We start from the raw sequence: 13,273 nt of genomic DNA on the forward strand, positions 1-13,273 counted from the left end.
TTCACCAAATAACAGTCATTGGAAGAACAACAAGCAAAGGCCCAAATATAAAAACAATTATTCACATGAAACTCCAAAAAAGCTTTGTCATTAAGAAAGGTAGAATACATAAAATAGACTATAAAGATATCCAGGAACTGTCCAGTATCCAGATATCCAGTAGGAAAATCCCAACAAATACCACATTTTCCAATTGTCCCTTAACACAGAATAAACCTATAAAAAATTAAATCTGACTATGCACATATCAGAAATACAGTTCAATTCACCCACGGATCCAAAAGACTTCAAAATGGGGAGAGAAAATATTAACTGATTCAAGGAAAAAGCACTGCCTTTTAATGATATGTACTACTGTAGAAAGATGACTTGTAGAATTATATCACCCCAATATTCATTTTTGAAACTAGTAGAAACCCACACTCCAATGATATACTTTAAGAAAGAGGCTTGATAAACAATATATTTACAACTTGTAAAAAACAATTCTTTTGTGTTGAAAGTTTTTTGGAACGTTATACATGGATTAATTTTCATCAAGCTTTCTCATGTTACTTACATTTATAATTTATTTCTGGTGGGAGTTTTAACATGTAACGATGAAGGCCAACTGAAGTCTTTCCCACGCTGTTTACATTCAAAAGGTTCTACCCTGTGAGTCTTTTCATGCCTTCGGAAGGAAGTGGGATGACTGAAGGCCTTCCCACATTCTTTACATTCATAGGGTTTCTCTCCAGTGTGAGTTCTTTCATGTCTTCGAAAACTCTGATACCACCTGAAAGCTTTTCCACATTCCTTACATGCATAGGGTTTCTCTCCTGTGTGAGTCCTTTCATGTGTTTGCAAGGAACTGTAACCTCTGTAGGCTTTACCACATTGTTTACATTCATAGGGTTTTTCTCTAGTGTGAGTTCTTTCATGTGTTCTAAGATAACTGGGACACCTGAATGCTTTACTACATTTTTTACATTCATAGGGTTTTTCTCCAGTGTGATTTCTTTCATGTCTTCGAAAACTTTGATAACACCTGAAGGCCTTTCCACATTGTTTACATTCATAGGGTTTCTCTCCAGTATGAATTCTTATGTGTGTTTCTAAGGAAGTGTAATCTCTGCAGGCTTTTCCACACTGCTCACATTCATAGAGTTTCTCTCCAGTGTGTGTTCTTTCATGTTGTCGCAGCAAAGTTGAACAACTAAAGGCTCTTCCACACTCCTTACATTCATAGGGTTTCTCTCCAGTGTGAGTTCTTTCATGTTTTTGAAAGGAAGGGTAATACCTGAAGGTTTTACCACACTGTTTACATTCATAGGGTTTCTCTCCAGTGTGACTCCTTTGATGTATTCGAAATGAACTGGGAGAAATAAATGCTTTCTCACACTGCTTACACTTATAAGGTCCCACTCCAGTGTGAGTGATCATGTGCACTCGAAGGCTTGCAAGAGCTCTAAGGGCTTTCCCACATTCCTTACATTCATAAGGTTTTTCCCCAGTATGAGTTCTTTCATGTTTTCGAAAAGAACTGGGACAACTGAAGGCTTTACTACATTTTTGGCATTCATAGGGTTTTTCTCCAGTGTGATTTCTTTCATGTATTTGGAAACCTATATTAGAACTGAAAGTTTTACCACATGGCTTACATTCATAGGGTTTCTCTCCAGTATGAACTCTTTCGTGTGTTTGGAAGGAAGGGTAATATCTGAAGGTTTTACCACATTGTTTACATTCATAAGGTTTCTTTCCATTGTGAGTTCTTTCATGTATTCGGAGGGAACTGGGACAACTGAATGCTTTACTACATTTTTTACATTCATAGGATTTCTCTCCTGTGTGAGTCCTCTCATGTATTTGTAAAGTTTGATGATATCTATAGGTTTTTCCACAATGTTTACATTTATAAGGTTTCTCTCCAGTGTGGGCTTTTTCATGTATCTGAAGTGAAGCTAAAGAACTAAAAGTTTTCCCACAATCCTTACACTTATAAGAGGCACCTCCAGTATGTGTTACCATGTGTCTCTGAAAAGTTTCGAGCTGCATGAAGGCTTTCCCACACTCCTTACATTTATAGGTTTTCCCTCCAGTGTGATTTCTTTTATGTTTTTCAAAACACTGCAGATAACTAAAGGCTTTCCCACATACATTACATTTATATGGCTTCTCTCCATTTTTCTGATACTCATATGGCTTGTGTCCAACGTGACTTCTGGTGTACCTATTATGGGATGAATGATGCATGAGGACTTTTCCACATACTTTGTGTTCCCATGGTTTTACTCTGATAAGAGTTTTCTTGTTCAGATTGAGATTTGGAATAAGGCTGAGGTTTTCTCTACATGGACTATCCTCTTTCCCTTCACATATTTTCCCTACCTTACGACTCCTGCAAAAAACAAGGAGGAATTATTAATGATCTCTTTATTAATGATTTCATACTTATTACAATATTTCAGCTACAATTTTATTATTTGTAGCAAAACTATAGGTATTTTTCTATTTCGGGTGAATTGTTCAAAACTGAATATACTGAATGCTCCGCGAGAGGACTCACCCTTGCTCACCAAAATGGTGATATTTATACATAGGGCTTATTAATGCTGTTTCCAAGTGAACTATTTTGCAAACACTGAACATTATGTCATATGTAAGAAAGTAATTTGGTGAAAATTTTCTGAGAAGCAATAAATTTGAAGCATGGATTGTCTTGTTTCTTTTTAAGATCTGGTACAATAATATAATTCTCATGTGAAACACTGCTTTCTGCTGGGAGTACCACTCACCTTAGTTTTGTCCCCTGGTTTTTGCATTTATCTTCAATGTCATGATCTTTCCATGTTTCTCCTAAAATGCAGACACAGAAAAATGATTCCAAAGTATTAGAAGTTATAGAAAAATTATTAGATTCTAGTGCTACAGTGAGCTGTGACCATACCTAGTTTATTTACCAATGTCCTCCCTGTACACATTCCACCTCTTAGAATAATATTGTAGGGCAGAAAAACTTGACCTTTGACTGACAAGGTGAAGGTAAGTTGTCATCCTTACCTACTGAGGCCAGGTTCCTGAAGGTTTCCCCCATCACATCTCTGTAGAGTTTCTTCTGTGAAAAATCCAGCAAAGCCCACTCTTCCAGGGTGAAGTTCACAGCAACATCCTCAAAGACCACTGCGTCCTACAACATCCCATATATATGTATGGTAGGATGAGTAAGACTGACAGCACTGGACATCTATACTCCATTTATAAGGAAGGTTACATATGATTCTGCTATCTCCCAACATTTATTCTCTGACTTGATCATCAGAAACTAATTCTCTGTCCATACTTACTTCCTCATAAATTTAACAGCATCAGGAACACATGAACATTATTTACATAGTTTTACTGCGATCACATTACAAATCCTATTGCTGTCTAATGGCAGGGTCCAAAGCATGTTGGGAAATGTCAGAAATGCTATAAAAATGAAATAAATATTATCAATTTAAGACCATCCATTGGTGAGAAAAACTCTTTCCTCCCGTTTCTTATTATCCACCATTTACATACTCCATGATGCAGAGTGTGTAATATCCTGTAATAAACCATAATGGAAAAGAATATGAAAAAGAATATGTATATATATGCATAACTGAATCACTCTGCTGTATAGCAGAAACTAACACAACATTGTAAATCAACTATACTTCAATAAAATAAATTTAAAAAGATAAAGAGGGACTTTATCATAATGACAAAGGTGTCAATTCTCCACGAAGGCATGACAATCATTCATGTGTACATGCATCACAACAGATGGGCAAAATATATGAGGCCAAAACTGATAGAATGCAAGAAAGTAAGTGAATCCACTACTAGTTGTAGACTTCAACACCTCCTTACCATGAATTATCAATTGCAGCAGGCAGAAAATTAGGAAGGACAGAACTGAAATCAATAGCACCATGGAACAACTGGATTTAATTGTAATCCATGGAAATCATTCTTCTCAAGTTCATAAGGAACATTCACCAAGACAGAACACATTCTGGGACATAAAACATACTTTAACAAATTTGAAAGGACAACAGTCATTCAAAATATGCTCTCACACCACACAGGCACTAGCCTAGAAATCAGTAACATGAAGATAGTCAGAAACTCCCCAAAATACGTGAAGATTCAACAATACGCTTCTAAATAATACGTGGGATCAAAAAAGAAGTCCCAAGAGAAATAAAAAATTATTTTGAAGTAAATGAAAATACAACTAATCAAGGGTTGTGGGATGCAGCAAAACAATGCTTAGAGGGAAATTTATGCCACTGAACAAATACACTAGAAAAAAAAGAAAAATCTATAATCAACAATGTAAATATCTACCTTCGGAAGGAAAAGAACAATTTAAACCCAAAGTAAGCAGAATAAAAGAAATAATAAAAATTGGGGGAAAAATCAGTGGAGTATATTAAAAGAAAAAAAGCTGGTTCTTTGACAAGATCAATGAAACTGATAAACATCTTGTGATCATAACTAAGAAAAAGAGAGAAATTACAACACAAGACCATCAGGGGTGACCAGAAGGTATGGGAGGTGGGTGCTGAAGCCTCTTCACTATAGTGAAGGAGTCTCTGAGGACACTACCAGGTGTGCCTGTTGTATGGCAACAGTCTTGAGCCTTCTATGGTAGGGCTGTCTATTCAAGGTGGCCCAATTTCCAAGTAACCGCATAAATGGGCTCCGGTAAATTTATAAACAAGGGATATGTTGCCTCCCAAACATCACAAGAATCTAGACAATGTTGTGAGTGCTGAGACGGACTATTGGTATTTCTTCATGGTGCCAGGAAGGGGTGGGCTTCTGTTTATTAATTTTTTTTAATGTATTCATTAAAGGTATCCAGGCCTCATATGTTTGGAGCAATGCCCATCCACTTTTTACGAGCCCACCTTTTTCAATACTGTATGTCCTGAATATCAAATGAACTTCCTCAGAAGAGATGTCATTAATGTCGTATCTCTGCTCGTGGCACAAGGTGGATGCAGTTCAGATCCTGCCTGCAGAGACTGTGTGTTTTCACAGTGGTGTTGAGGTTCCCTGACGGTAACCAGTTAAAGGTGTATCATGTCCTTTCAGAGGTGAAGGCCAAGTGCAGCTGAGAGGCTGTTGAAACAGGAACTGAACAGAACAGACGTAGTCAAATCTGTGAGAGTAGAATGTTGAGCAGAATGTTTAGCAGTTGCTGAGTAGATGGAGTCAGTAATTTCCATAATGTTGGGGACTAGGAATAAGGGGTTTCTGTGATGGGACAACAGCCTCAAGGTTGTAGCATCCACTGTGAGGTGTTTTTCACTCTTTCCAGGTTTAATAACAGGTCAAATTAGGCTGTTCAAGGCAGAAGCCCTGGGGATAATCACTTCTTCCCAAAATAACAGGTTTCTTAAAGTTTTCAATCCTCATAGGCCCTGTTTAACTTATACTGGATCATATAACTAATTTAACTAAGGGGTAAGGACCATGGAGTCTCATTTTGTGAAGCCAATTTGGAAGTGGCAAGAACTTAATTTAACTTAATTTTAATTTATGATTTATTGGTTCAGAGCTTTCCTGCTCACTATGGGACATTTTGTGACAATGGGTGCTATGATCGTAAGGAGAGGCAAAGAGTTCTGATGGTTATAGTGAAGTATACCAATCTGCCCTCTATATTATATTCCGTACTTCCTCTAAGATCATGCAGTACACCTTGCTTAAATCTACTGAGATTCTGGGGATAACTAACTTGAGATCTCTCACTCAATAATTGTAGGAAGGTTTGTGAATTACGGCATTATAGGAGACTGTAACATTAATTCAAAACCTATGTTCTGAAGCGGTTCAAAAAGCAAGGACTTTTTGTCGAAAGCTTTCTCTGCATCTATTGAGATGATGAGATGATCATATGGTTTTTCTCCTTCAATTTGTTAATATGGTGTATCACGTTGATTGATTTGCATATATTGAAGAATCCTTGCATTTCTGGAATAAACCCCAATTGACCATGGTGTATGATCCTTTTAATGTGCTGTTGGATTCTGTTTGCTAGTATTTTGTTGAGGATTTTTGCATCTATGTTCATCAGTGATATTGGCCTGTAGTTTTCTTTCTTTGTGACATCCTTGTCTGGTTTTGGTATCAAGGTGATGGTGGCCTCGTAGAATGAGTTTGGGAGTGTTCTTCCCTCTGCTATATTTTGGAAGAGTTTGAGAAGGATAGGTGTTAGCTCTTCTCTAAATGTTTGATAGAATTCGCCTGTGAAGCCATCTGGTCCTGGACTTTTGTTTGTTGGAAGATTTTTAATCACAGTTTCAATTTCAGTGCTTGTGATTGGTCTGTTCATACTTTCTATTTCTTCCTGATTCAGTCCTGGCACGTTGTGCATTTCTAAGAATTTGTCCATTTCTTCCACGTTGTCCATTTTATTGGCATAGAGTTGCTTGTAGTAATCTCTCATGATCTTTTGTATTTCTGCAGTGTCAGTTGTTACTTCTCCTTTTTCATTTCTAATTCTATTGATTTGAGTCTTCTCCCTTTTTTTCTTGATGAGTCTGGCTAATGGTTTATCAATTTTGTTTATCTTCTCAAAGAACCAGCTTTTAGTTTTATTGATCTTTGCTATCATTTCCTTCATTTCTTTTCCATTTATTTCTGATCTGATTTTTATGATTTCTTTCTGTCTGCTAACTTTGGGGTTTTTTTGTTCTTCTTTCTCTAATTGCTTTAGGTGCAAGGTTAGGTTGTTTATTCAAGATGTTTCCTGTTTCTTAAGGTAGGATTGTATTGCTATAAACTTCCCTCTTAGAACTGCTTTTGCTGCATCCCATAGGTTTTGGGTCGTCGTGTCTCCATTGTCATTTGTTTCTAGGTATTTTTTTATTTCCTCTTTGATTTCTTCAGTGATCACTTTGTTATTATGTAGTGTATTGTTTAGCCTCCATGTGTTTGTATTTTTTACAGATCTTTTCCTGTAATTGATATCTAGTCTCATAGCATTGTGGTCGAAAAAGATACTTGATACAAATTCAATTTTCTTAAATTTACCAAGGCTTGATTTGTGACCCAAGATATGATCTATCCTGGAGAATGTTCCATGAGCACTTGAGAAAAATGTGTATCCTGTTGTTTTTGGATGGAATGTGCTATAAATATCAATTAAGTCCATCTTGTTTAATGTATCATTTAAAGCTTGTGTTTCCTTTTTATTTTCATTTTGGATGATCTGTCCATTGGTGAAAGTGGGGTGTTAAAGTCCCCTACTATGAATGTGTTACTGTCGATTTCCCCTTTTATGGCTGTTAGTATTTGCCTTATGTATTGAGGTGCTCCTATAGCTACAGTAATCAAGACAGTATGGTACTGGCACAAAAACAGAAAGACAGATCAGTGGAACAGGATAGAAAGCCCAGAGATAAACCCACGCACATATGGTCACCTTATCTTTGATAAAGGAGGCAGCAATGTACAGTGGAGAAAGGACAGCCTCTTCAATAACTGGTGCTGGGAAAACTGGACAGGTACATGTAAAAGTATGAGATTAGATCACTCCCTAACACCATACACAAAAATAATCTCAAAATGGATTAAAGACCTAAACGTAAGGCCAGAAACTATCAAACTCTTAGAGGAAAACATAGGCAGAACACCCTATGACATAAATCACAGCAAGATCCTTTTTGACCCACCTCCTAGAGAAATGGAAATAAAAACAAAAATAAACAAATGGGACCTAATGAAACTTAAAAGCTTTTGCACAGCAACAGAAACCATAAACAAGACCAAAAGACAACCCTCAGAACGGGAGAAAATGTTTGCAAATGAAGCAACTGACAAAGGATTAATCTCCAAAATTTATAAGCAGCTCATGCAGCTCAATAACAAAAAAACAAACAACCCAATCCAAAAATGGGCAGAAGACCTAAATAGACATTTCTCCAAAGAAGATATACAGACTGCCAACAAACACATGAAAGAATGCTCAACATCATTAATCATTAGAGAAATGCAACTCAAAACTACAATGAGATATCATCTCACACCAGTCAGAATGGCAATCATCAAAAAATCTAGAAATAATAAATGCTGGAGAGGGTGTGGAGAAAAGGGAACACTCTTGCACCGCTGGTGGGAATGTGAATTGGTTCAGCCACTATGGAGAACAGTATGGATGTTCCTTAAAAAACTACAAATAGAACTACCATATGACCCAGCAATCCCACTACTGGGCATATACCCTGAGAAAACCATAATTCAAAAAGAGTCATGTTCATTGCAGCTCTATTTACAATAGCCCGAGATGGAAACAACCTAAGTGTCCATCATCGGATGAATGGATAAAGAAGATGTGGCACAAATATACAATGGAATATTACTCGCCATAAAAATAAATGAAATTGAGCTATTTGTAATGAAGTGGATGGACCTAGAGTCTGTCATACAGAGTGAAGTAAGTCAGAAAGAGAAAGACAAATACCGTATGCTAACACATATATATGGAATTTAAGAAAAAAAATGTCATGAAGAACCTAGGGGTAAAACAGGAATAAAGACACAGACCTACTAGAGAATGGACTTGAGGATATGGGGAGGGGGAAAGGTAAGCTGGGACAAAGCGAGAGAGTGGCATGGACATATATACACTACCAAACGTAAAATAGATAGCTAGTGGGAAGCAGACGCATAGCACAGGGAGAGCAGCTCACTGCTTTGTGACCGCCTGGAGGGGTGGGATAGAGAGGGTGGGAGGGAGGGAGATGCAAGAGGGAAGAGATATGGGAATATATGTATATGTATAACTGATTCTCTTTGTTATAAAGCAGAAACTAACACACCATTGTAAAGCAATTACACTCAAATAAAGATGTAAAATAAAATAAACTACACTTTCTCATAATTCAAAAAAAAAGCAAGGACTGCCCTTTTTATCTTTTTGGTTATGTAAATTTTTTAGTATATTTTGGATTTCCAACTGGAAATTTGTGAGCCTTTTTTCTATACATTTTTCCTTTTGTTCCTTCTTTCCCGTCCTTCCCTATATTATATTTTAAGTCCCAGGATATACTTCGGAAACAAGGGTGTCCTGTCTACCCTGGCACTCATAAAATTTTTCCCCCAGGGGTGCACACTAGTGCCATCCGGATCAGAGGTCTCCTCCACAACTACCGGGTATTTTATAGAGTTTTTAGTTTAAGTTTGAACTAATCCCTTTGCCGTACCACAGTGAGGCTATGGGTGTTGTCCCCTGTAACTCAGAGGGTCAGGATCTTCGTTGCAGTAGAGGCAGGGGCAGCAGCAGCAGAGGTGAGCCCTCATATTAGGAGAGTGGTCTCAGCTCACCACCTACTGGCTGCCTTTCCCAGTCTCCTTCTCTCTCTGAAATACCTGATCTTTAAGGAGTGGCCATCTCATGGCCTCACCTCATTCACAGGGTATACAATCAGCCTTTTACTCCCCAAAGACAAGGCAATCCCAGCCTCAGTTACAATTTTACTTAATGACACTGATAGGTTTCAGCCAACACATCGACTGAGGACCACTTTAACAAAGGAGCCTTTCTCATACTCCTGCTCAGAGAGGACAACGAATTACCAAAACTTCCAACTTGGTGTCCTCTGTATATAGAACCCAGGGTTGGTGGGGTCAGCAATGCCACACAGGGCAGCTCAGCGCAGAGAAGGAGCTCCTCAGCAAAGAGCAGCTCACAGGGCAGAAGCCTCCAGGCTTTCTTATCAGCCTGTCCAGGTAAGAACTAGGGGAAGAGGGAGGGGTGAGCTTAACTTTCAGTAGTCAAACATCATATATGTGGACCCCCAACAGCTCATTATAAGAACAAATCCAGAAAGCATTAGCACTGGTTTGTTCTTATACAAAGAAACACTAAGAAAATGATCAAGAAGTAATCAAAACTGGTTATTTCAGGGTGGCTGGAATAAGAGCAGAGAAGTAGAACAGGATATGTAAGTTAGTTTCCTATCTCAGGAATTTTTTTAAAAAATCAACCTTTCCATGCATTAGTTACTGAAAATAAGAAGAGAAATTTACATACACTGCCTTTTCCTATGATTAATCATTATTTTAAATTAGCTTTTGATTTTTAAAATTTAAACTTTTCTACATAAGAAACTACTTCAAAATTTAATCCTTTAAACACTAGCAGATATAAAACTGCAGACCATGAAAAATTTACAAATCCCTTTCCAACTAAAAAAACGGGATTTCTATCAACAGCCCTAATGTACAATGCTTCAACTTACAATTTTTCGACTTTCAACAGATACACTTACAACCATCCTGTGCCCATACAACCATTCTATTTTTCACATTCAGTACAGTACTCAATAAAGTACATCAGACAGTCAACACTTTATTATAAAATAGGCCTCGTGTTAGATGATTCTACCCAAATGGAGGCTAATGTAAGTGTTCTGAGCATGCTTAAGGCAGACTAGGCTAAGCTATGATGTTCAGTAAGCAAGGTGTATTAAATGCATTTTCAACTATCAATATTTTAAATTTACGATGGGATTATTGGGATGTAAGCCCATCATAAATTGAGTAAGATCTGTAATAGTTCCTCCCTCCACTATATTTAACATAAAATATTTTATAGTATGAGTAGCATATTATAATACATTAGGGGTTTCAATTAAGCCCTGAAATGTACTAGAAATTTCAAAGATTTCCATAGGCTTTGAGGTGTTTTCCTCATATCAATGAAAAAAGAAATTCAACTGCTTTTTCCTCGCATGCATTAAAATAGGAATTCATTTGCCTTAGGAATAGTATAGCCTCTTAAAAGTCAAAGTTCTCTAGAGACATGGACAAACACTGACCTAAAAAATGAAAGAAGCAGGGCTTCCCTGGTGGCACAGTGGTTGAGAGTCCGCCTGCCGATGCAGGGGACACGGGTTCGTGCCCCGGTCTGGGAAGATCCCACATGCCGCGGAGCGGCTAGGCCCGTGAGCCATGGCCACTGAGCCTGTGCGTCCGGAGCCTGTGCCCCGCAATGGGAGAGGCCACAACAGTGAGAGGCCCGTGTACCGCAAAAAAAAAAAAAATGAAAGAAGCACCTGAGAACTTAAAAACACCCATATCTCACATCTTGAGGGTCTCCTGCCTAAATGGAACCAAAATTCTACCTGGTTCCACAATTTTCTTATCTTACACTGTATGTGTCAACCAACTTACATAGTATAACCCCGAATGCCAATGAGAACCAGAATCAACACAGATATGCAGCATGCTTCGCTACAATTCAGAAAACAAAAACACCACCATGTTCACAAAGTTGAACGTAATCGCAACTTGGGTTCTAAACACTCCTGGTTGAGATGTAACCCCCTACAGTGTGTCAGCCTCTGGTGAAGGAGGGTAGGGACACCTGAGCAGCCACAAGAAAGAACACTGGGAGCTCCATATGTCCTCCCCCCTGTAAGCATGGACGCTCTCCTTCCTCCAGGCTTCTACTCTCACAAGTGAGGAAACTCTCAGCCTGATTCTGTTTAAGGGTCTGACCCAAATGAACTCCCAAATTCATCAACCCTTTGTCCATGAGACAGAACACCTGACCTTCAGACTTTCTCGATGTGCACCAATTACATTTTGAATGCAAAACGTCAGCATAAGGCCTAAAAATGTCTAGACCTAAGGAACCACAACTACAAACTCAGAAATACCATCACGACACACCTCCCACCCCCGTGTGCACATGCATCCCCAGTGTTCCAGGGGCTTTTCTCAGTATAAAGGACTCCTTCTGTGGTGGGTGTGACCAGGAAGAACACCAGCAGAAGGTGGCTCTCCAGGAAGAATCCAACAGGCCTTTAAGTATTTCCCTTTGCAGACAAAATGGGAGCCATAGCTTGGGCCAGGCCGCTGCTCCACTCTGCAGTGGAACAACCGTTGATACTTTAAATGACACAAAGCCAGTGTGTGAACAATCCCAAAAGTCACTCAAACCCAGCATTTACATAGAAAGGTGGGAAGAAAACTGTAAGGCACTTTGACGAGTTCAAATAGAAAACCCCAAATATCTATTCAGGGGTCAGGTAATTATTATTTCCAGGGAAAGAAACTGGTTTGTAAACAACTGATCATACTGGAACACTTCTACTCTGCAATTCTAAGCCCTGGAAATTTACTTGAAGACACCCAAAAGTAAAGAATAGACCTCAGGAACTTCCTATACATGCTCAGGGGAATAAAGAGTGAAAGAATCCTATACAAATGGAACGTGTAATACTGGAACATATTATTTTCTTCTAAAATTCACCTCTTTCTTGCCTGTTTAGAACTATTTTATACTCTCTTTGAAGTTCTATTGATTAAATACATTTTACCTCTATTGAAAAACTGAGACTTAAATAAGTGAAAAAAATCTTTCTGAGGTGACAAACCCAGAGAGGGGCTGTTCTGACAAAACACCCAGGAAAATTTCCAAAGAAGAACCTCCACCCAAAGCACTTCCCATAGGATGTGTGTGTGCAGGACAGATTAGGGGGAGAGGCAAGAGGATTTGATGCAACCTAGTTCTAATTGGTTATTCTCGGCTTTCCTCTCACAAAAACAGCCACAGGCAAATATAAATCTTTTAAAAACAGCATTCCATGGCTCTGGAGAAAAAAGATAAAATATTGGATCTGTGTGACTTGCAGCCGGAAGACAAACAGTTAGCTGATTATAATGTGAATTAGAGAGGGGAAGTTGGCTCTGGGAAGGAGGTGAGGGATCTGAACATTTAGGGATTTATTATCAGTCCTAGGAAGAGCTACGGCGGGGGGACGGAAGCATGGATTTGAGACTCCGCTTCCCAAGTATGTGGAAAACTCAGGAGAAAACAGGTGACCCCTGGGAGAAAGGGACCGGGAACACCGCAGACTACAGCTCCTCCCACGCACGAACCCCAGAGACCGAGGCCTGATTGTCACTAATGACCCTCCCCGTGGTTACCGCACAGTCTGGGGAGACGCGGGGACGTAGGCACAGCGCTGCCCAGCGAAGCTCTGGGGTCGGGCGCCGAGCTAAATAACGGGACAGGACGCCCGGCGTCCGGCTGCCGTCCCAGCGTCCACGCTGCGGGCGGGAGGGGACTGAGGACCGAGCCCCGCCACAGCCGGTTCCCACAAGACGCTCCGCCCCGACTCCACACTCAGGGGCAGCACACTCACCATTTCTAGGTTTCCTGGGTCTCCCTGAGTCCTTCCTACGGCTCCCACGACCAGTGCAGGTCACAGCGCAACACAGACCACGGCCCGCTCACCAG

At 39.3% G+C, this 13,273-nt stretch overlaps 1 protein-coding gene across 1 annotated transcript; it reads right to left on the bottom strand.

The window, feature by feature from the left end:
* Window positions 1-561: 561 nt before the first annotated feature.
* On the bottom strand, window positions 562-13,273 carry LOC132518469 (zinc finger protein 14-like). The gene is made up of 4 exons (XM_060146414.1): window positions 13,179-13,273; window positions 3,043-3,169; window positions 2,778-2,838; window positions 562-2,380 (listed from the first exon to the last, which is right to left on the bottom strand). Exons 1-4 carry the CDS (start codon window positions 13,179-13,181, stop codon window positions 562-564), a joined length of 2,010 nt encoding a protein of 669 aa, XP_060002397.1. The 5' UTR covers window positions 13,182-13,273.

This window comes from Lagenorhynchus albirostris, chromosome 3, assembly GCF_949774975.1.
Source record: "Lagenorhynchus albirostris chromosome 3, mLagAlb1.1, whole genome shotgun sequence".
In the NCBI taxonomy this organism is placed as follows: Eukaryota; Metazoa; Chordata; class Mammalia; order Artiodactyla; family Delphinidae; genus Lagenorhynchus; species Lagenorhynchus albirostris.

Bases quoted from the DNA above. Each gene is read 5' to 3' on its own strand.
- LOC132518469 (XM_060146414.1), bottom strand. The intron at 2,839-3,042 runs GTAAGGATGACA...TCTGCATTTTAG, and splicing joins CAGGAACCTGGCCTCAGTAG to GAGAAACATGGAAAGATCAT. The intron at 2,381-2,777 runs GTGAGTGGTACT...TGTTTTTTGCAG, and splicing joins AACCAGGGGACAAAACTAAG to GAGTCGTAAGGTAGGGAAAA.